The 23,731-nt window shown below is 39.6% G+C and overlaps 8 protein-coding genes across 8 annotated transcripts; 5 read left to right on the top strand and 3 right to left on the bottom strand.

Moving 5' to 3' along the window:
- Positions 1-1,021: 1,021 nt before the first annotated feature.
- BATDEDRAFT_33280 (mannose-6-phosphate isomerase PMI40) lies at positions 1,022-2,602 on the top strand (the record flags this gene model as incomplete). Its single annotated transcript, XM_006679459.1, has 3 exons — positions 1,022-1,159; positions 1,230-1,926; positions 2,036-2,602. The coding sequence occupies 3 exons, from the start codon at positions 1,022-1,024 to the stop codon at positions 2,467-2,469; spliced, it is 1,269 nt and encodes a 422-aa protein (XP_006679522.1). The 3' UTR covers positions 2,470-2,602.
- Positions 2,603-2,634: 32 nt separating this feature from the next.
- Positions 2,635-5,262, bottom strand: BATDEDRAFT_35200 (uncharacterized protein). The gene is made up of 2 exons (XM_006679472.1): positions 3,708-5,262; positions 2,635-3,563 (listed from the first exon to the last, which is right to left on the bottom strand). The coding sequence occupies exons 1-2, from the start codon at positions 5,177-5,179 to the stop codon at positions 2,714-2,716; spliced, it is 2,322 nt and encodes a 773-aa protein (XP_006679535.1). The 5' UTR covers positions 5,180-5,262; the 3' UTR covers positions 2,635-2,713.
- A 533-nt stretch (positions 5,263-5,795) lies between these two features.
- BATDEDRAFT_35199 (uncharacterized protein) lies at positions 5,796-7,168 on the top strand (the record flags this gene model as incomplete). Its single annotated transcript, XM_006679471.1, has 3 exons — positions 5,796-6,565; positions 6,648-6,742; positions 6,849-7,168. 3 exons carry the CDS (start codon positions 5,796-5,798, stop codon positions 7,166-7,168), a joined length of 1,185 nt encoding a protein of 394 aa, XP_006679534.1.
- Positions 7,169-7,872: 704 nt separating this feature from the next.
- On the top strand, positions 7,873-9,395 carry BATDEDRAFT_89048 (uncharacterized protein; the record flags this gene model as incomplete). Its single annotated transcript, XM_006679647.1, has 4 exons — positions 7,873-7,876; positions 8,037-8,652; positions 8,748-9,094; positions 9,179-9,395. 4 exons carry the CDS (start codon positions 7,873-7,875, stop codon positions 9,271-9,273), a joined length of 1,062 nt encoding a protein of 353 aa, XP_006679710.1. The 3' UTR covers positions 9,274-9,395.
- Positions 9,396-9,728: 333 nt separating this feature from the next.
- BATDEDRAFT_89323 (uncharacterized protein) lies at positions 9,729-12,452 on the top strand (the record flags this gene model as incomplete). The annotated part of the gene is made up of 4 exons (XM_006679646.1): positions 9,729-10,027; positions 10,108-12,064; positions 12,139-12,243; positions 12,348-12,452. 4 exons carry the CDS (start codon positions 9,729-9,731, stop codon positions 12,450-12,452), a joined length of 2,466 nt encoding a protein of 821 aa, XP_006679709.1.
- A 147-nt stretch (positions 12,453-12,599) lies between these two features.
- Positions 12,600-16,034, bottom strand: BATDEDRAFT_89382 (uncharacterized protein; the record flags this gene model as incomplete). Its single annotated transcript, XM_006679568.1, has 1 exon — positions 12,600-16,034. One exon carries the CDS (start codon positions 16,032-16,034, stop codon positions 12,600-12,602), a length of 3,435 nt encoding a protein of 1,144 aa, XP_006679631.1.
- A 127-nt stretch (positions 16,035-16,161) lies between these two features.
- BATDEDRAFT_25330 (uncharacterized protein) lies at positions 16,162-17,989 on the top strand (the record flags this gene model as incomplete). The annotated part of the gene is made up of 8 exons (XM_006679362.1): positions 16,162-16,188; positions 16,330-16,413; positions 16,506-16,635; positions 16,717-16,921; positions 17,073-17,234; positions 17,296-17,463; positions 17,533-17,666; positions 17,799-17,989. The coding sequence occupies 8 exons, from the start codon at positions 16,162-16,164 to the stop codon at positions 17,987-17,989; spliced, it is 1,101 nt and encodes a 366-aa protein (XP_006679425.1).
- A 1,112-nt stretch (positions 17,990-19,101) lies between these two features.
- On the bottom strand, positions 19,102-23,448 carry BATDEDRAFT_25329 (uncharacterized protein; the record flags this gene model as incomplete). Its single annotated transcript, XM_006679361.1, has 13 exons — positions 19,102-19,274; positions 19,360-20,514; positions 20,598-20,907; positions 20,989-21,197; positions 21,286-21,418; positions 21,493-21,642; positions 21,719-21,846; positions 21,965-22,120; positions 22,201-22,345; positions 22,418-22,507; positions 22,586-22,735; positions 22,820-22,897; positions 23,341-23,448. 13 exons carry the CDS (start codon positions 23,446-23,448, stop codon positions 19,102-19,104), a joined length of 2,985 nt encoding a protein of 994 aa, XP_006679424.1.
- Between the last annotated feature and the right edge of the window lie 283 nt (positions 23,449-23,731).

Raw genomic sequence — 23,731 nt, 5'->3', positions numbered from 1 at the left:
GATGACTGATTTTTATTAGAAAGCTGTTCAAGTCTGTTATGATATTAGCAAAACAACATTCAATAAAAGTAGTATTGCATAGCAAAGTATAGTCTTCAACAAACCTATTCAAGATATCCTGTGCTTTGGCAGCACTTTCTGCAATATTCTTTTTTTGATCCAAATCCATTTGTTGCTTTGCGTATTGGAATTGCTGAATAGACATACCAATCCCAAGTCCTAATCCTGCACCAATAAAACACTTTTAAATACGATTGACTGTTAGCTGTATAGTGACGGTATGTATGAATTATACAAGGTTGATGAATTACCTTGAGTCCAAATCGAGCTTTAACGCTCAGCATAATCCTGTTTTTATAAATTCTTGGGCAAGATTTTCTATTTTAAAACCTGAGCCATTCATCAACTGGATTTGACTGCTGTAATAGCATCTAGCAATAATACAACAACAATCTGAAACCAACCCAACAATACATGGAATCATTATATATAAAGGGTCAAATATTAATGTGATGAACCAAGTTTGACCTGGTACAGTACAGAACATGTTTTTTCATATCCAGCAGATTCATGACCTGAAATGTATCCAAAATGACTATACAATCCATCTACACATGCCAAGTATGTATGACCTGCATTGTGTAGTATTGCAACTCTATGCAGACACTGGTTTTGAATGATGTTTGTTCAAGTATGGTATTGACTAATCAACAGTACCATTCAAAGTTCATGATGGACTAGTCCAACACATTTAATTCCACGCAATACTGACAAAAGCTTAAATAATATGCATTGAGCCAGAATACAATCATCACATACAGTGACAGCCAAGCCACAGTAATCAACAGTTGTGTCACGAATGGGTTGCAGATCCGCAAGGTTTCATGTATCAGTCAATACGATTGAATACAAGAGTTGTCATAATGATCATCCAGTAACATGGTCGATATACGCGGTTGATGAGCATCAGATCTGGCGTTATACTTACCATCACATTCGAGTATTATCTGTTTTTTCAGTCATGACCCACTCACTTGTTCGTATTGCTGGAAAGACACAGTCCTATGACTGGGGAAAATTAGGTATGGACAGCACAGTTGCTCAGCTTGCTGCTGCTACACCTGAATTCCAGACTGATTCTACTAAACCATACGCCGAAGTAAGTTTATTGAGCAATGACTGTTTATGAATACAAGGTGCGGTGTTTAATGTTATTTTGGACTATCCAGCTGTGGATGGGAACCCATCCAAACGCTCCATCGGTTTTAGTAGATGAGCAGATTCCACTTCATCAGATTCTCACTCAAGAAACGCTCTCTCCAGCCATTCATTCACTGTATGCTGGCGACCTTCCTTTCCTTTTCAAGGTTCTGAGTATCCGCAAGGCTCTTTCAATTCAAGCTCATCCTGACAAATCTCTCGCTCAGAGCCTTCATAGGCAGTTCCCTGACATTTACAAGGACCCAAACCATAAGCCTGAAATGGCATTGGCCATTACACCCTTTGAGGCTTTTGTTGGGTTTAGACCCCTTGGTGAGATCAGTGGGTTTTTGGAAACCTATCCGGAATTTGCTGCAGTGGTGGGTGTAGAAGCCACCAAGACTTTCAAGACACAAGTCAGCCATGCTGGAACATCAACAGTTGGATCAGATGTAGTAAAAAACAAGCAAGCTCTACGGTCACTGTTTAGTGCCTTGATGACATGCCATCCAGCAGTAGTTGCTGAGCATTTGGATCGTCTCGTGAACAGATTGGACAAGGTAAAAGGTGGTGAGGATCCATTACCTGGTCTGATATGTAGACTCTATCAACAGTTTCCTCAAGATGTCGGATGCTTTTGTACACTGCTGTTGAATTATATTACAATGGTTCCTGGTCAAGCCATCTTTCTTGCTGCCAACGAGCCCCATGCTTATATATCTGGAGGTAATGGCTATATCTATCTTGACAGATCGTGTTTTTATTTCAAACTTCGATGCCAAAACTATCCTTGATATAATAGAATGCTCACAATGCGTTGAATTGAATACTATAGACTGTGTGGAATGTATGGCTACAAGTGACAACGTTGTGAGATCGGGTCTTACTCCCAAATTCAAAGATGTGGATACATTGGTATCGATGTTGACTTATTCCTACGGACCAGCCGATGCGCAGATTTTATACGGTGAAGCTGTTCCTAATACTCAATTCACGAAACTTTATGATCCACCCATTAGTGAATTCGCTGTTGTACAAGTATGCATGACCCGTCAAGCACAGGGGGAAGTTGTTGAGATGGGAGAGAGTGTCCAAGGACCAAGTCTTGCAATCGTTACAGGTGGAAAAGGAAGAGTTGAAGCTGGATCTGTAGTACTGGAAGCACCCTGTGGGTCCATTTTCTTCATCGGTGCTGGTGTCAGTGTCAAGTACGTTTTACCCAATGGAAGCAACGAGTTTGTTGTGTATCGGGCCTTTTGTCAGGTCTGATTTGGGCGTGAGTTTATTTTAAAAAAATTGAAGACTGCCATTCATCTATAGTGGAAAACGCACATTGCACCCCAAGGCTACTGCAAGTGTTTTGGCTGAATACGCATTTTATTAAACTTTATATTGACAGTTTATCAAGGCATTATCCATTTCAAATCTAAAACTCCACAATAGGAAACTTTGTTCATTTGTCTATCCATAATAACAAAAAGTAGATTCATCACAAAAAGTCGTCTTTGCAAGTCTATCTGCGGCTTTTGTACCCAGAAGTTGCCTTTCTTACGTTTGCATTACGTCTTAATAATCCCAAATCATCGTAAATTTCATGATCTTTAAGCTGAAACACTAGTAAAGGCCCGTTTTGTCCTTTGTTTCTCTTGCCATTCTTTCTCGACATAGCACCTTCCTCGCTACCATTGTTTCCTGCATTAAAACGCTGGTTTAACCTGGCAGCCTTTCGAATTCCAACATTTTTTGTAGCTTCAATTCCTGCATCGGTTGCAACATCAAACCCATCTCGCTCCTCTTTCAATTTTCGTTTCTTTTCGTTGAGTTGATTCAGCATGGATTCCCTCAGCCCCGACTTTTCTCCAACATATTCCGTCAAGCACGTATCATGTTCTAACTGATGTACTTTTTTGGCACATTCGATTGTGTAATCACGAAATAAAGCGGCTTCTACCAATGCTGCATCTCGCTCTTGTTCTAAAACTTTTAAAGCATCGAGGTATTCTGGATAGATTCCCATTCGCAGTTCTTTTGTTTCTTTTGCAAATTTGTCCAATCTGGATCGATAGATTTCGTCTTTTTGAGCTTGAAACGTAATGTCGAGTTTTTCAAGATGTTCATCCACGTCATGGAAGATACGAGGTTTACGATGGGTGGCAGCTGACAAAGATGTACCGAGTTGATGATTGGCATACGCCATATCAGCATAAGACTCCTTGTATCCATCAGAGCTTTCAGATGCATTAGAATGGTCGGTATAAGTGCCCGGTGATGTATTGCGAGCGGTTTGATGCGGTCTTGATTGGGGTGGAGGGTTAGGAGCATCGAATTTAGTTGTGGCAGAACTACGAGGACGCCCAATGGGTCTACGAGCAATTGGACCATTTCCTTGTGGCGGAGATTTGGGTCGAACAACAGATTTTTTTTGTTGAAGAGATTGAATAGGCTGCAATGGATTCGATTCCTTGGCTGGATAAAATGTAGATTCAGAATCATTCACGCTCGAATACTCTTGTTTTATTTGCTGTCGCTCAGATTGCTGGATTTGCTGTAAAGGATAAGTAGATCCATGTAAAGCCTGTCCAGACATTGTTGGAGAAGTAGTAACAGGAGCTAATTTTGCATTGGTATTGGAAGGTGCAGCATTGCTAGCAGCAGGCATAACAGAGGTGGTAGGAACAATAGGAGTAATAGTGGTTATATCGTTATCTGCATGACTAGCAGAACCAGCAGTAGATGGATGTGAAAGCGGTCTGTATGCAGCAGCAGTAGAATCGTGACTTTCGTCAAGATTGTCACCTCGAAAATTGCTCTGATGTTGCTGATACTGAGACGGTTGATGAGAAACGGGAAGCGATCCACTAAAGGATTTGCGATGCTCAATACGTGGAGGTTGTGAGTGGTGCACGGGTTGATAAGAGTGTCGCTGGTACTCTTGGGGGTGATGCATTGATTGTTGTTGATGGTGTTGATTGAGATGAGGGTGCTGCTGCATCGGGTGATGATAAGGCATAGACTGTTGCTGATGGTCCCTCTGATCGCGATGTTGTTGAGAAGTAGGTACGATCGAATGGTGTTGATGGTGATATTGAGCAGGCCCTGGTAGTGGGGATATGACAGTGTGGTGCATGTCCATAGGCTGTTGCTGATTGTAGTGTTGTTGTTGATGATGTTGGATGCTATAAGGATGTGGATCTCTACCATAAGTCATACCAGATTGGGCTCCGCTGCCAGTAGACTGAGAGTGGATCTGAGGATGGGTTGGAGAGTGGTGGTGAATTTGTTGATGACCAGATCCGTGCAGCATGTGTTGTGGTGGTGGTGGATTATAATGACTACCACCACTTCCAGTACCAGAATTGTATTGGCGATAGTAATGCTGGGATGGATGGTGATTGCCATTACCATGACTGGCAATGGCAGTAGAATTACCGTATTCACTCTGAGGATGATGCTGGGAATAGTATTCACGGTCATAATCTGAATAACCCTGTTGCTGAATATGGGTAGGACGAGTAGTAATAGCAGTGGATCCAACAGTAGTAGATCCAGTAGTAGATCCAATACTCACATGATTCGCACCACTAGTCGCAGATCCGACACTTGAGCCTTGACGCGCATTGGCGGCAGATGGATTGATGGCATGAGAAGTAGTTGCTATAGCAGAATTGGTGGAGTGGGAAGAAACATGTCCTGGCTGTTGCTGAGAGTAGTAATGATACTCTCTTGAATGAGCTGAGATGGACGTAGGTGGTGGAAGAGTGGTGGTGGATGGATGGGAATATGCATTACTGCTCCCATGAGGTGGCGGTACATGACGAAAAGATGATAATGGCGGTAGAGTTGGAGGCTGAGGTTGACCATTACCACCAATGGTAGAAGCGGAAGGAGTCGGATGGTCTCTAGACACAAAGCCATCATTTCTATATCCATTATTAGGAGTAGTTCCAGAAGTACTGGAACTACTAGTACGATGTTGCATTAGATGAAGTTTCCAACGATTATTCCAACTACTAGTTTTGAATCAACCGCTAATGATAGTTTTAAATTCAATGTAGCTTCGATAGTAATCTTGACTCGATGCAACTCGTAAATCTTGAATTCAATGCGATTGGAATGATTATCAAAAATCAGATTCAACTCCATAACTGATCGTACTCGTTCTTTTGTTCAAATGCTCACGTGGCTCGCTCCGTATTGCTTGACTTGCCACAAGTCATCACATAGAATGAACCACAAAATACAATCTCATGAAATGATTGGCCAGTTTACTGTTTAGTATTGTTTTTTAAACTCTGACTGGTGATTGACATGTACAGTTGTATCCCTAAGACTATAGTCGTTGGTTTCTTGAACTAGAACGCGAACAAGTTTTAAAAACAGCGATGGTTTGAGAACAATCGAACCCAACATCTGGATTGCAATGGTGATTATAAACGTATGGCTATGCCAAAGCGGAGAAAGAATGGAATCAAAAAAAGATAATTCCAGGTCAAAATCATTGTTTTTCCAGAGCAAAATAAAGACAATCGAGACAAACAAAGTGTTTTACATGAATGTATTGGTTTCGGGGTTTACCCATCGTTACAGATACTTGAATGTATCTTGGTATCAGCCAAAGCTCTTCTGCTGCTGCATTGATCGCTTTGGTACTGCAAAGCACTTTTTTGGTTCTCTCGCTGAAATACGTTCAAAACATCACTGCTGCTTCCAATGCCACACCTTACTTGAAGGCTGCTGTCATTCTCCTGGCTGAAATCCTCAAGCTGCTGTGCTCTTTTTTTCTATATGCATCCGAGCACTCATCAATCGCATCTACTTCCTTGTCATTATCACATTCATTTAAAGACAGACGTTACTACTACCCAAACCTTACTCTTGGCTCGCTCTATGTTGCTCTTTTTGGACACAGCTCTCAATGGCTGAAACTAGCTATTCCCGCTATTCTCTATTTTATTCAAAACTGTTTGTTATATGCTGCTGCCGACCGGCTCGATTCTCCCACTTTTCAAGTACTGGCACAGTCCAAACTCATCACCACCGCTGTGTTTTCTGTCATGATGTTGAGAAAACGCATTTCATTTCCAAGAATCGTGGCATTAGGAATGTTGACGCTTGGGATTGCACTAGTCCAGCTGTCGGGTGAAAAAAGTGGCGGTAATAGTAACAATGCTACCAATGAAAAAATGAGCGATTCAATTTATCATGTATGGGTATTGGCCAAGCGGTCCTGGAATGCCTCGGGAGCTCATTTGGCTGTAGACTCTGCCAATGATAAACAGCAAGTCGTGGCTATATTTTCTGATCGCTTCATTGGTATAATCTATATATTTTTAGCCTCGACTTTGTCTGGTCTTGCTGGTGTATGGTATGTATTGACTATTGTCTCATTCATTCTACTGGGTGCGTCTGCTTTTGGATTGCATACTAATGCTCATCTTGATGTATAGGTTTGAAAAAGTACTGAAAGAACACAAGACTTCGGTATGGCTACGCAACATGCAGCTTTCACTATTCACGCTACCATTTGGACTCATCACTATGGGTAGGTTATCTTTCATGACAATTACTTCAACCCCATTTTTGAGCATAAATTCAAGGTTCGTTTCCATCAACTCACTTATATTTACAATTGTTTCTACCTGCATTAGCTATTGTGGATGGAAAGGAAATTCTCCAAGCAGGTGTATTTCAAGGCTTTACTTTTTGGACCATCATTATTGTTTTCCTTCAAGCTTTAGGCGGACTCTTAATAGCGATTGTTGTCAAGCATGCCGACAACATTGTCAAGGGATTTGCCACGTGTATATCTATTGTTTTTTCATCTATATTGAGCATGTATTTGTTTGGATCCAGAGTATCGACTACATTTTTGATTGGCGTACCATTGGTCATTGCTAGCATTGTGTTGTATGCTCGTAGTGATTTAGGAAATATTCGGTTCAATACAAAGAACCCAAAGCGGATCTAATTTTACGGTCATATTCATTTAAAATGGAGCACTTGCATTTATCTTGCAATGATTGCTTCAAAATAAACAATATTTAAATATCTATTGCGCTTTTCTGTTAAAGATTAGCTTGAATAGACATGGTCAGTTTTTAAAACTTGTTCGCGTTCTAGTTCAAGAAACCAACGACTATAGTCTCAGGGATGCAACTGTGCATGTCAATCACTAGCCAGAGTTCAAAAAACAATACTAAACAGTAAACTGGCCAATCATTTCATGAGATTGTTTACTATACACTGACACCCTTATTAAGGATCTGTTTTACATCAATGCGGCTGAAATTGAATTGTAAATCATTTCTAGTTCAACCTTTATGTATTACTTATAAAAGCATTGTAGATATCAATGGATTCGAATATATGAAGAAATGTAGTGAATTTGAATATTATAATAATACAGAAATAGCGTACAAGACATGCAACAACAAGAGTAAAACTACTTTATTGCAGCAGCCCTGACATGAAGCAGCCCAAGTCCTACCACGTGGCAACTTTAAATGACTAGAAATAATTCTAGTTTCACTCCGCTGGATTTGCAAGTTTGAATTGTGCAACTTGACATTATAATTACCAAGAGTTCTGTTATACTTGACTGTTGCAAAACTATCTGTACCTCTTGTATTGGTTTCCATTTGCTTTCTTTACATCGAGTTTATTCCATTACTAATGGGTAAGTCACTACTGCTATGCCACTAAAACTGACATGATTATTGGTCATTTCTATTGCTCGTATTGAGTGATTGTTGGTAGTCATATTATGACTGGCATTTTTTATTGTATGCATTCAACTCATTACTGAAATTTATATGAATATTCCATGTTTTAATTAGCAGCAACCATCTTCGGAGTACCTCTTAAATGGGTTTCTCTTGTTACATTAGTAGTTCAAAACTCTGCTTTGGTCTTGGTTATGCGCTATGCTCAGACACTGCCCGGTCCTCGCTTTCTAACCTCCACTGCGGTCGTCATGTCCGAATTTATCAAGCTCTCTGTATCTTTAATCGTTCATATTATTGAAGAACGTCGTACTACTGGCATCTCCGCCCATAAACTTTTTCTCAGCCTCTTTGGTCCAAATTCCGATTGGGTTAAAATGACCGTTCCTGCTATTCTTTACTTTATCCAAAACAATCTACAATATGTCGCTGTTCATTTGCTTGATGCTGCCACGTTTCAGGTCACTTATCAGATGAAAATCATCACTACAGCCCTATTCTCTGTATGGCTGTTGAATAGATCCTTGACAGGCTTGAAATGGATATCGTTGGGACTGTTGACGATGGGAATCGCGATTGTCCAGCTGGCTGGTAGATCTGCGTCAAATGAAAATGCTACTGTTGCAACAGATGCCGAACCTGATTTGAATGTGGTTCTCAATACAGATCGATTTCTGGGTTTGATTGCTGTCACTGTGGCATGTCTTTTGTCTGGCCTTGCTGGTGTTTGGTACGTACTGCTTTACATGGATGACTTGGCTTGTATCTATGTTGAATACTTGAATGTGCGCGAGTTTTTTAATCTATATTTTTGCAACTGTCTAGGTTTGAAAAGGTGCTCAAGGGCACAAGTGCATCCCTTTTTCTTCGCAATGTTCAGCTCAGTCTTTTCAGCGTAATCTCTGGTCTTATTTTTGGTGTGTACATGATAGACGGAGCCGCCATTGTTGAGGGCGGATTTTTTCAAGGATACACGGTGTGGGCCTGGGCAGCTATCATTTGCCAAGCTGTAGGCGGTCTTATTGTTGCTGTGGTTGTCAAGTATGCCGATAATATCCTCAAGGGATTTGCTACATCAATTGCCATCATTTTGTCTTCAGTAGCGTCGGTATTTATTTTTAATTTTGAGATTTCTGCTGGATTCATGTTTGGATCTGGGCTAGTTCTTTACGGTGAGCAGCATGCATTCTGTATACTTTAGTCCTTGTTTTGAAAACTAGATTATTTATCAACTTTTGCATTGATTCCTATTGTAGCTACACATCTATACAGTAAGCCTGACAATACAAAATCGATTGTATCTGCCAAATCAGATGTGCGGTATGTCAAGCTAGAAGCGGGATTAAAATAGGATGCATCTAATAGTAAATGCATTCGTGACACTAATTACAACCGTATTCACGTAAAATGGAGCACTCCTGTATCCAGCAGTCTTTATTTTGCTTTGAAATAAATATGGTCAACTGTCTGCTATGCTCTCCGATTGGAGATCGACTTTTCCTTTTTTCAGTAGACACATTTATGATACAATCAAACTAAAGTCATGTTGGAATAATCACCAGATTCAACTCGATTATTGTCCAACTTTCAAGTCGCATATGTTCGCGCTCTAGTTCAACAGAACATTTCAGGAATGCAACTCTACATGGCAGTCATCAAGAGAAAGACTAAAACACAATATTGACCAGTAAATTTGATGCCAATCACTTGATAAGATTGTCACCCTTATTTAGTATTCCATTTTACATGAATACAATGGTGAATGAACCATCAGAACCATTCTTGCAACGACAGCCATTAACAGAAATGAATGCTACCAGTTCATTAGTACAGAATAACAGTCCGTTAAGATTCGGATCGACAGAGTTTAGAGACCGACACTTTCCTCAGTTGGTTACATTGAATACTACAGGAAAAGACTCGAGTGAATCCCAAGCTCCGCTTTATTTAGACAATGCAGGCGCACCGCCTGTACCAGTTGAAGTGGTTCATGCTCATGCTCACAGTCTTGCTCAAACACTGCTGGCAAATCCTCACTCCTCAATGGCAGCCGCAGCTGCTTACACTTCTGTTAGTATCAACAGAGTCCGTCAAAGAATACTGAGGTATGATTAACACGATTATGATTTTCGATAATTTCACTAGACATGATTTAAGCGTATTCTTGAAACCTAACTGAATCTAGACACTTTGGAGTTTCCACTGCAACTCATTCGGTAGTATTCACTGCTAATTCTACTGCTGCCATCAAATTGGTTGCCGATCGTTTTCCTTGGTCACCCAAAAGCTTGTTTTGTTACCACCAGAGCTCACATACTTCTATCATTGGTATTCGATCAAGATTTTCTGATACTAAATCAGTCTTTTGTTTTCAATCAAAAGAGTTGGATTCAATACTGTCGTTGACTGAATCTACTAATGGCAATGTTTCAAGTATAAATGCCGATGAAACACATCACTTGCTTTCCTATCCTGCGCAATCTAATTTTTCTGGTGAACGATTCCCACTTGAATGGGTACAGGCAGTACGATCACTTGATCATATTCCTCAACCTTTTTCATCTCATTCAAGCTCTTGTCATAAATCAAACTGGAGAGTATTAATCGATTGTGCCTCAATGGTATCCACTACTCGATTGGATCTCGCCAAAACACAGGCAGATTTTGCTGTTGTTTCTTTTTACAAAATGTTTGGATTTCCAACTAGTCTAGGAGCTTTGATTGTTCGTAACGACGCTACTAGCCTATTAACAACAAGTCCTAGAAAGTATTTTGGTGGGGGTACTGTAGCTGCCATTGCTGCCAATTCTGAATATCACAGATTCAGATCGGGTGTGGCCGAGCAGCTTGAGGAAGGAACTTTGCCATTTACAGAGATTCTTGCATTAAACCATGGCTTTGAATTCGTTGAAAAAACGATTGGTGGGTGGGATATACTTTCTCAACATGTTACAGATCTGGCCGAGTACGCGCAAAGTCGACTAGGTGAACTTCGACACGAAACTGATCATCAACTTCCAGTATGTAAACTCTACTCTCCTATGACTCAAAACACCAAGGGTCCCATCATTGCATTCAATATTCAAACCTCAACCGGAACACTGATTCATCATAGTCAATTCATGACTCTTGCATCTATTCATAATATCAATATTCGATCTGGATGTTTTTGTAATCCTGGCGCATGCCAACAGTACTTGGAGATTTCTGCACAAGACATCAAACAAAACCATGAAGTGTATGGCCATGTTTGTGGAGGCTCGACAGATATTGGTCGACCAACAGGTGCATTACGGATTTCATTTGGATTTGCAAACATTGTTTCTGATGTAGATCGATTCTTGGATTTTATACAGGAATTTTTTGTATCAAAGCACGACGCAATCGATAATGGAATTGTGTCGGGTTTAACTAGACCGAGATTGATTCCGTATATATCTGCTATTCATGTGTATCCAATCAAATCGTGTGGAGCTATAAGTGTAACATCATGGCCCATGTGTGATTCTGGATTGGTGTGTGATCGAAAATGGATGCTTGTAGATCGAATCCATTTTCAGCCTTTAACACAGAAAAAGTGTCCCAAAATGTGTCGGATTCTTATTGAAAAACTTGATCCTTATGTTGGCATGATGCAAGTGGTTTACTCTAGTGAATATGAAACTCATAAGACGAACGATGATCAACTGGTAATTATGTTTGATCCCATCATGCCTCATTCGGATCGTGTGCCATTGAACCATGATCCCGCCGACTATGACCACCAATTATCTGAAAAGGGTGATTTTTCTATTGTACCAAAGAAAATATCTCAAGCCGATGAGTGGTTTTCTCGTCATTTAGGTGTAGATGTATGTTTTGTCAGATCGAGCACCACTGCACACATCCAGTCTGCTACCATGGCAAACCTTGATAAACATCATCACACCACCATGACACCATCATTTGCAAACAAATCACCATATCTGATCATCTCTCAATCAAGTTACGACTTGGTGGCGACTCGTGTCAAGCAAAAGAATCCAGTTGCCCATGTAGATATTATGGCGTTTCGACCAAACTTGGTTATTCATGGGTTGATACCGTTCAGTGAAGATCAGTGGATATCAAAATCCATTCAATTAGGCGGAACGCAATTTGAGGTGATTGTTGCTGTGTGTGTCAACCAGAGCCTTTATTGTTTAAACTGCCCATTTAATACTTTTTGCTAAACTAGATCCAAGAACATTGTTCAAGATGTCAAATGATTTGCATTGATCAAGCTACTTGCAAACGGCACTCTGAGCCACTCAGTACTTTGGCTAAAATGCACAGAATTGATGTATGTATTTATAACTAAACTGATCTTGGTTATAGCAAAATTAGATTGATTCATGTATATCGGATTGCATAAAATGTAAAGCTTAATTTTTTAAATTTTTGTAGGGGCGTGTTGTGTTTGGGGTGCATGCTTGGAGCAAGGATCAGCATCTGGAATTTAAAATAATTCATGTTGGTGATGTGTATACTCCGCCTAAAATGAATCTGTAAACACAACTATATACTTTAACTCCTCACATTGCTATTTTAGTGTCTGTAGTTCAAAAAGTTGAGCAAATGGCTAGTTTAATCATGTGGGATATGCATTTCGAATACATAGTATAGCGTGTAAAACAAGATAAATATGAGCTCCTAAAATCATTTCATTGGGTCGGTATTGGAATGTTGATACCCAGTGATAATCAGCACATTGCTAGAGTGCATAATCATGGAAGGAATCACCGTAGCTGCTTTTTTTGAAATCCAGTTGCGTTGCAAGTCGATTGTAATCCTTTGTTCTAACCTTTTTTCAGTGGTCGCAATGACTCTTTTAATTGTTCCAACACCTTGATCTGTCAGTAAATTGTCTGTCAAGACCCATTTCTGACAGGTGCGCATTGCAATAGCATTTCCCAAAGCTTCGCATACCGTGTCATTCAAACACTGAGCAGAAAAGTCAATGTGCATGAGATGCAATGCATGATGAACTGAAGCAACAATGTCAATTATACCATTTGTACCAAGAGTTTGAACAGGTGTGCCAAGACCTTTGGCAACGAGACTGTTGAGCTGGCATGTTCCACTAGATATCCATGCAGCTAAACGAGTCGCCACAGTCTGATCAAACACATTGGCAGAAATATCGAGATATGTGATGGTTGTGGTACATAGGGGCTGTATATGAATTTGTTTTGGTACATTATGTTGATTTGTGGCAGTCTGTAGTGCATCAATGACAAGACATAAGCCACGTGGAAGCACTCCATTTCGAGCAATGCATATTTTGGTAAGTGATGTCTGCTCTATTGTTACAGATTTTACAAGGTGTTTTACGTGAGATCCTAGATTTACTCCATTGAGATGAATGCATGTTAAACGCGTGTTGGTAGCGATGGCGTCAGTGAGGATAATCATTCCAAGCGACGTGAGTGGATTGTCACTAAGATCAAGAGTACGTATACATGTCCGGTTTGAAGCAATGTACGCAGCAATAGATTTGCAGCAGTCAGTGATATTGGGATCAGCTGAATGAATTGTACGTGATATACTAATGTAAGTAAGGTTAGAGGATGCATGCTGCATGGCATCAAAGATGGTTGCAAGAGCAGAGGCAGTGAGATGTGTGTTGGTCAGTACAAGATGCGTAAGACTAGACTGTGCATGGGAAACCAAGGCAATAATTGTAGGTGTGGTATCTGGACTCAATTGGATATTTGATAGATCAAGGTGAGTAATTCTAATATGTACTAGAGGGATTTGAACAAGAAAAGTATGGAATATAGATGCATCTACACCCATTTGTTTAGAAGCTGTTGGGATCCATTTCATATGAACTCCAAGATGGCGAGATTGGCGGTTTTGAATCGAGTTGGTTGCGGGAAGCTTATTTGAGTTTGTCCAACTTGAAGGGTAAATAAATTCTGCCAAACTGCTGATTCCTCGCAAATCCAAGTTGCTTTCTGTTTCTATACGCATTTGTCGTGAATGTGGATCATTTGGCTGAAATACCGAGTTGAAGCTATTTGTTTTATTCGAAAGTAATTCATGCTCTATTGTAGCCGATGATGTGCACAGTGCTAGAATTGATGGAATCGACCCAGATGATGATGCAACAACCAGAACTTCAAGAAAAAGCTGGCATGTATTGGGAAGTATTTGTGCTACATTTGTGAGCTCATTTAAAGTATATTGGTTGCACCGGTCAATTCTTAAAACAAGCTGTTTCAAATTGGAGCAATATGCACTTAATTGCCCAACCAACCCTTGTATTCCATAATTATCCTGGATCAACCCTATATCTAGATACAGTTTTTTTAGTATTGATCCTTGATGTTGAATCACCTGTGTAAACATCTTGTGGCCAAGTGGTTGTCCAAGCACGTCCAAAATGTAATTTTCAAGACAGACACGTTTGGCTACTGTATAAAATTCTACTTCTTCGCAGACATCATCAAGTGACATTCCCAAATTTTGCATAATATTGATACTTTGAACACTATCCAGCATTACTGATTCTGCTGTATCATTGTTCAAGTTTGATACTAGTGAATCACAATGTTGGCCGCGATTGTAAATATGTTGATACGTGAAATGGTCGTGTTGGCTTACACACTGTTGAATGCGATCCATCCTGCCATTCATCAGTCGCCAAAACTGATTTATCCAAATGGATTGCGTATTAATGCATGGTTTAGAAATCAGATTGCCAGTTTTGGTTTCCGATACCGATTTCATACTTTCTTCTTTGGACCGTGCCAGCAGATCATGCTCACAGATAATCAGTTGGCCCACATTCAAATGCTTAAGAACACTTCTGACCAGCATTGTCGATAGTTCTTCAAACGACTTTATACAATCAAAGTTTTTCGCAACTAATTTTGCACACAAGTCGACTAGTCCTGGTAAATCAAGATACATTCCAGCCTCCATCAAATCAAACAAGTGATCGAGACGTGGTTGTATTTCGTCAACACTAACCATTCCCTCTTTCCACAGATTTTGTTTATAGTATTGACGTGTGAGATATTCCATGATTTGCAGGATGACATCTGTAGGAATGGTTGGCAATGATAGTCCCTGAACACTTTCTTGAAAATGTGTCGAGTGAAGGTGAATATGCTTTAATGTTGCTGATTGGTATACAATTTCCTTGTGAATACGGATTGTGGAGTGTGACTCATGAGCTGGAATACCGATGTTTACTGTAATGGTTTCGCTGTTTGAAAGATTTTCCATAACTGCAAGAGTGGCATGTTTTAATGTAATAATTTTTGAAGATTGTGCATCAGCCATGAGAACTAATGGCTTGATTATAGTTGTAGAATTAGGACATGGCAGTTGATCTGCAATACGCGACGGTTGTAAACGACAAGTGGTATGAGCTGGGACTATTGGTTGAGCGTGTTTGAGCGACTCGAGTATGAGTCTACGACTCGGTTCTCGAGTATCTGGACAACCTTTTAATAAAAAATAATCCTGTGTTATACCTGCAGTTGAATTATCCGTGTGTATCACTTCAGAGTTTAAACTGCTACTATTCAACAAACATTGATTCTTTTGCTTAGATGATACCAGACCTCCGACTACACTATTCAATTTGCTTGTATTGGATTCACAAGAAATTTTTGGCAGTCTGTTGCTACGAAGAGTGCTTTTCGGATAAGTGATTTTGGATGCTTTTGCAAGTGTTGTGCTAACTTCGATTCCCAAATGTATATTTTGTCCATTCTGCCATTTTCCTACTGAGAGCTTATTGAACGAGGGGAGCGCGATGGCTGGTGACACAGTGACACGCTGCTCAGATTTACCACCAACTGTGTTTTGCAAGGATACAGTCAAGTCCATTTCCGAAAATGTGGGGTTGCCAATACTACCAACTCTGCATTGGATTTCAGATGATGGAAATGCAGTGGCCTTGTGTGAAATTGAGGGTTTAAAAAAATCAGATTGACGGTTAGTGTTTGGAACGTATCCTGTGTTGTGGCTTGTGGAAGTAGATCGAGTTTGGGTGATTGAAGTAGAAGAGTTGTATCTGACTACTTTGAGCATAGGCTGATCCAGCGGGTCAAAAAAGAACGAACCCAAACCTTGCATTTTAAAGTGTAGATTACAACTGAGAAAGGAATCAAGTTCACTTTGTGATTTAAACAGTCGAGTTAATCTTGTCGTTTAAAGTGGTCAAGTTTGCCATTTTCGTAATTGCAAACAATTTGGCATTTAGATGAGTGTGTTTGGACTGGGACGACAGGTGGGTCGACGGTGTTGACAGGAAAATACTACATATTCAGCATATATCATTATCAGGAATGTGCCGATATACAGTTGTCTGCTTTACATGGATAAATTGATGCTCATCAATAAAACTATTGGTTTGGGTCAAACTTGAAAGGGACGAGTGCTGGTTGCTCAATTAGGAGATACAGAACGAAACCGCTGGATAGCAGGCTCAAGTAGTTTATTGAAAGACAACAAGGTACAAGTCATACTCTTCAAGCATTGTCCGAACCAGACTCCATATCTTCTAACATGCGTGATTGCTGGATGATTTAAACTTGTGGACTGTAGATTTACCTCATTGATTACGACGAAGACCAAGATGAAATCACACATGCTGCCTATGCTCATCCAGATGAGATTCTCAGTATTTCGCCCGCACCAACCAAGGCCGACTTGTTTTTTTCATGTTCCTGTAAAAGTATGGGTTGATTGCTTGGGAATTCAAGTTCTGATCACTATAAAGTAGCTGATTCTAATAGTGGATTCAAATTATATATAGTTGAAGAAAATATCCCAATTCTATCTACAACGTTATGGCGTTTTTCTCAAATCGATTCGGATGAGTCGGGTCAATTAAAACAAAATGGGTCCAACGTGCTTGAAGAAGTCACCAAATTAATACCAGACGGAGGCCAATCTGACATTCACCAGTTGAGTTTTTATATGGATGGCTATTTGAAAGTAAACCACACGTTGATTATGTTGTTTGTAGAGTTTTGTGGGAGCCAGCAGGAGATACATCACAAATAGTCGCGATTGGACGGAAAAAGCTATATATTTACTCTTTGGCTCAAAAAGATTTGAAAGCAGTAGGTTTTTACAGAACTTGAGTTGGGATTGATTTACTTGATCAAGTGCTAATTTCTATTTTAAAATGCAGACTTTATCAACTGTAATTGCGATTCCCATGGATGCCGAATCCTGCATTGGGTGCGCAGCGTGGGATCCTCATCACACATCTCAAATCTCAGTTGCAATTGGGCGTAACATCATTGGCTGGAATATTTCCACTAACAGGTAAAGTTTAAATTGCCGACATAATACCTGTTGCCTGCATTGTGCTGACTATCTTTGCCAGTGAATGTTTTCGAATAGATCTTGCACATGAACTGCCAATGAGAGCTTTGGATTACAATCCAAATAAGCCATACCATATTGTATCTGGTAGTGATGATTGCACCATTCGAATTTGGGATACACGAAACACCAGCACGTATCTTAAAAATATTACTGACCATTCTCACTGGTATGCCGCATTAAAACATGTCGAGTTGATACTGGTCTCACTTGACCAACATTTTATTTTTACTTTTAGGGTATGGTCGGTGTCGTTTAATCGATCGCACGATCAACTACTACTTTCATCTAGCTCGGACTGTCAAGTCAATTTAGACTCGGTTGTCTCTGTATCATCAGTATTTTTTTATGATAAAAATAGATTTCTGTCGAGTGAGAGTAATGGCGGAGACAAATTTAACGATTCCAGTGACGATTCAGGCGGAAACTATCACAGGCTAGTTGGATGACTATTATTGGATACTATTCTTTTGTTTGAGGTAAATTTGTTCAAATATTAACTAGACTCTCTGGTTTGGTTGATTAGCAAAGCAACAGATGGATTGATTGCATCGTTTGATCAGCATGAGGAGGCAGTATATTCTGCTTCTTGGAGTGCAGCAGATCCGTGGATATTTGCTTCACTTTCGTTTGATGGAAGAGTGGTTGTAAATCAAGTTCCAAGAGAAGAAAAGTATAGAATTATGGATTGTTGAGGATTTTTCACGACTAGCAGACTCAAGAGTTGTCTAGATCGCTTTAGCTTGATCTGAAATTCATTACACGTGTGAGCATAATATGACTTGCTAATAGCACTATACTAAAAGCTAAATATGGAATTGGCTACGCTAAACACATATCAACTATGTCATTATTCGTAACTAGTGGTTTCAAAACATGATGAAATCGAGTTGTTGGAATATAACTAAAATAAATATTTCATCTCGCTGTTCTCATCCCTTTTGTCTTTAGTTGTGAGCGATCCGTCATGACTTTGGGATTAAATCTATACCAGCACTCGAACAATCTGTCAAAATCAATCAGTTCAGATACTCGTCAAACATTATTGCAAATCTTAATGCAACCAACTGTATTTGCTGGCCAATCAATACATATCCAATTGATCAATACAATGCCAGTAAACTTGATTAAGCTATATCGACACCAACGTGTTGCTATTGTTGGCTGGACTATCACTTGTAATGTTCTACGATATACTGGATTGTAAATTTCAATCTATTACCATTGCATTGTTGATATTGTCACATCTGCAATTTCAGCATCACTCTGTAATATTCTAAATATATTGTTTCATTGTCCAAACATCAAATGGTTGTCGACCATGTTACTGGATGATCATTATGACAACTCTTGTATTCAATCGTATTGACTGATACATGAAACCTTGCGGATCTGCAACCCATTCGTGATGCAACTGTTGATTACTGCGGCTTGGCTGTCACTGTATGTGATGATCGTATTCTGGCTCAATGCATATTATTTAAGCTTTTGTCAGTATTGCGTGGAATTAAATGTGTTGGACTAGTCCATCATGAACTTTGAATGGTACTGTTGATTAGTCAATGCCATACTTGAACAAACATCATTCAAAACCAGTGTCTGCATAGAGTTGCAATACTACACAATGCAGGCCATACATACTTGGCATGTGTAGATGGATTGTAGTTATTTTGGATACATTTCAGGTCATGAATCTGCTGGATATGAAAAAGGATCTAGCTTTGAAATCATGCTCGACCTGTTGCTAAAATACTATGTATTCAAAAATAAACTATATTTGATCAAAAATTACATTACAGATTCATTTTTAATCCAACTGACCAGCAATAATATTTTCAATATGCTGAGCAAGTGAATATCGTTTAAATGACTTTGCCACTTGGTAGAAATGCGCAAGACCCTTTTTTTTCTGATCATCATCAAGAATATCAGTCACAGCAAGTTTATCCATATTTAAGCATGTATACAACTCATTATATTCTAAACCATCCAAAATTAAATCAAGATTAGTTATTGCAATGTTGAGCCTAATATTTTATATGCATTTGCACCAAACACAACTTACCACTAGGCCATTTTGCAATCAGTCTATGAAGATGCAAACGAATATCTGGCCATGATTTAAGATTGGCATCCCAGCTGACTATTGATGTCAAATTACGCTCAGGGATATTCATTGTACTATCTTTTCGTGCTATTTTAGTTTCAGACATACTTGGAAAGTCCAGTCTTCGTTTTAGTAGCGACTCTGTATCTGTCCCCGAATTCAGGTCATTGCACGAATCAGGATATACACTATCCATCTGCATCGCTGGATCGTACTCATTTAATCCTACATCAGATATGGTATCCAACGTTTCCCATAATTCTGCTGGTAAAGTCTCAGATGTGTTGTTTTTTGAGCTCGTATTCAATGCACCAAGACTTGGATCATCTGGCGATGATTGTGGAATGTCTTTTGACATGATATCAGTCGGAGCAGTATCCAACAACAAATCAGCATCTTGAAGCGTGTCATCAGTGGGCTCAACAGGCAAGGTTTGGCTTGGAATCATTTTATCTACACTTTTTTCCAAGCTCAGTGTATGATTATCTGAAGATTGCTTGGATGCATTGGAATCCAGAAAAGGCCGAGAACAATTTCTGATATCTATCATTTGTTTTGCCAAATCAAATTTTCCACTTGCAATGTGATTCCATTCCAGATATTTCAGCTGTGGAACAAGGATTACAGGCATAGTAGCATGAGTCAATCGCGGTACTTTTGCAATCGAAAAAGTACTGGAAGTCGTTGATATGCTACTAGAGGCTACGGAAAAAGGTGAACCGGGTGTACAGGGATCATATTTTCCAGAAGATCCCACAGAAGAGGTAGATATGGATCGTCTGCGTGGATAAAGTCTTCTTCGCCGTAACGCTGAGCTGGGCGACTCCATGGAAGGCACAAGTGGCAGCTCACCTCCCTCTCCATCATTAAACTGCGAGGCTTCTTCGTCTGCTTCATCCATAGATGTGGATACGGGATCAATAGGTATTCCCTTGTTTGATGATGTAGGTGGTGGTGGAGTAGGTTGTCGTTTTGCATAGGGATTGCCAAATAGAGTACGCTCGCGCTCAGCAGCTTCATTTTCATCCTCGAGAGGATTTCGTAATATCTGCATAGCATTCATGGCCGATGTATAGTTACCCATTTGTGAGATTGGCAAGGTGTGCAACGCATCTACACGGAATAATTCAAGTTTCAAGCAGAGTCAAAAACAATGCCAATCAAGCGTACATGTTTGAAAAATTGTGCTGAATTACCTTGATCGCGCTGGGAAAGCCTACGGCCTGATACACCAAGTGCTTTACTTGGCGCAAATATGAGTTTCAGTGCATTGTCGAGTATTCCAAGCATGCCAGATTTGGGCACATCAAACACATTTTCAGCAATCTTGATATCAGAAACATCGTTTTTTCCCTTGGTTGTTCCCAAAGTGCCAATTAAATCAGATGAATTTGCAGTTTGAGAAAGATTCAATCCCACATCAACTTTTTTTTGTAATTGTTTAGCCTTTCCCGTATCCCGAAGCTGCATGATTGATGAAACCAGTTTTTGGTGTTCCATATGTGCCTGAATCATATTCAATACAGTCAGCTTGACGTTAGCTAGTTACATCCAGTCAAATTCTCAATCATTGTATTGTTTCATTACCTGCCGAGCAATCTTTTCTCCCAAATCGACTATTTTTGACATGACCAATGGCACAGCAAAATTTTTTGGCCACAAGTACCACAGATTCAAATGGTTTAAAGCATTTCGAATGGGCTGATGATAGTAGCATGGCACGCTTCGCATATACAGTATGAATGCTTGTGTCCATATGTCTGGAATTGCGCCATTTCGAAAGTTTTTGGCATCGTCTAGAATAAACATCATTTTAGAATGTAGCAGCTAGAGGTTTGTGCGGACAAGAAATGGGTTATTGAACATAGCAATAAAAATGCATACTTAAAAGTTTAAATAGCTTAGGAAAGTTGTAGGGAAGGATGTAGATATTGACCGAGTTTCCTGCTCCGCTAACTTTTAAAAACCCAAAGGGGAGCCCAGGTCCTGGCTGGTGGTGACTATTCTCAATAAAAATCTGCCAGTTGCCATTAAAAAATAGTAGGTTCAGTTATTTGACTTGCTGATTGTCATGCAACTCGACAGACTTACTGTCCAGCATGTGCCAGCACGTTTTTTGAGCAACTCTTGGCATAGACTAGTTTGCTCCATGCTAAACCGATCCACAGGAAACCCGTCGTAAATTGAGTGGTACTCATCTCTTTGTAGTACCATGATTGTTGGGTGTGCTTTTCTTCTTGGCTTATTTAGAAAAAATACAGTACAGCATTAAAAACCGTGAATGCAACAAGTTTAAACCAATAAGATTGAAACCTACAAGACGAAGTATATCTTTACTGAGCATACTCTCAGGCCAATACGACTCTGGAATAGGAAACCACTTTGATGCAGTGATGTTTGCATAGATGAACAGCATTTCTTGATTGAATTTTGGCGTGGAATTTGCTAATGTTATAGCCGCATAACAACAAGTAGATTAAATCAATATTTTTAGTACACTCAATACTGACTAAAGTCAACCGACAACTCGCAGTTTAAGCAAGATACAAAGGGTAGATCTAACCTGGATGAGGCGCCATGATCACTGAAACGCCTTCAATATGTGAGATGGGATGCAATGGAGGAATTCCTTGATTTGTAGCGTTTTGTTGTTTAGCCCCAAGACAGTTTTCTATACACTTTAGCAAATGTCTTGACGAACTAATTTTCCATAATTTTCCTATTTCAAGCATTTCAACGCCAGTATTGGTCAAACAAGTGATTTTAATTGCAAGTCGATACATGAAAGCAGTCACCCACCTCCCATGACATCACTCATGGCTGTAAGATGTGACGAAACAGGAACTGATTCTGGCATTAGAGCGATTGTATACAGTCGTTGCTCCCATCTAAATGGCTCAACGGAATATTCCAAACCACTCAGTCGCGATCCAGGAATATTGATCTTTAAAGAAGTAGCATTAGAATCAATAGATGCCTAAAGTAGATAGTACTGCTAAACTAGATCGACACTTACGTTGTCTTCAACGCCTGCTGGTCCACTATATCCTGAACCGTCAGTAAACCAAAAAATAAGTGTAGATTCATGACCTCCAGGAAACCGACCCTAGAGTAAATAAATTCAGAAACAGTCCCATTTAAAATCAATATTACCAAACTCAAATGTCATGGTAGAATCACATACCACGCCAGGTGGATCTATTTTGTTACGTAAACGATAAGCAGCTAAATAGTCAAATATAGATGCCATGGCTGGTCCGGCTGTTGACATATCAGTAGCTTTCAAGGTTTTTGTGGCCTCTAATAAAACTTTTTCGTCATCTGTAAGAATCGACTGAATTGTATCATTTCAAGGTTGGTGCAACCAAGTTAGTATCAAGACTCGTAAAACCTAGTATACAAAAAAATGAATCTTTACTTTAAACCCTGCAGGAAAATCTTGGTACGTGACCAGCATGTATTTGTTGTTATTCCGTTGTGGTTTGCGAAGCTCCCACTATGTTTAAAAATGACAGTTAGTATTGATTCAAATCCATCCATGTACGACTATATTCAGATGCGGCATATGCCAAATCTAAGCCGAGTTGAGTTTAAATTTGATTTTGTGGTTTAAAATCTTTCTAGATGGATGTGTTCAAATGATACTGAACTTGTATCAAGTACGATCAGTAAATTGAATCTCAAATCTAGACTTGATATTCATGTATATACTCTAATTTGACTGCAAAGTTTAGAGGATTATGATTTGAAATGGACAGTATAGATTTGAATTGGGTGGAATAAGAATGCAGAACGAGTAGTAATCCAGTATTTTGAGTAATCAGATCCAGATCCAAATCCAGATCGATTGTAAAAATCCAATTCCTGTTTTGGAGATTATTATCCTACAGCCACCACAGCAGAACAGGGTTAGGACACAACCATGGGAAATGCATGTACCTTGAAAAAATGCTCAACTCCAGCCTTGGCAACCTCCAGTACAGATAGTCTGTCTGAAAACATAGTGTTCATGGACACACTTGTGTCTACCAAGAACACATAGATCATTGTGGTACCCAAGACAACTCAAGTTCTTTCACCAAGACACTCTTTCAAGCAGGTTTGAATCAATCTCCTATGTAGAACTACAAGTATTCGTAGTCTAAGTGTAGCTCTTGTTTAAACCACTAAACTGCCCGTTACAACTGTGTTTGCACCAATATCCCTATTAACCCCTCAATGCAAGATGAATGGTTTTCTGATATCGAATGGCTGACACTGGCCACTACTTGTTAAAGACTTTGGGGCAGTTTTAATTCAATCAAGAGAGCCAAACTCGCTGCCCAAAATA

Source organism: Batrachochytrium dendrobatidis (assembly GCF_000203795.2).
Source record: "Batrachochytrium dendrobatidis JAM81 unplaced genomic scaffold BATDEscaffold_7, whole genome shotgun sequence".
Lineage (NCBI taxonomy): Eukaryota > Fungi > Chytridiomycota > Chytridiomycetes > Rhizophydiales > Batrachochytrium > Batrachochytrium dendrobatidis.
Note: the sequence above shows the minus strand (reverse complement) of the source record. Positions and strands in the feature narration are given on the sequence as shown.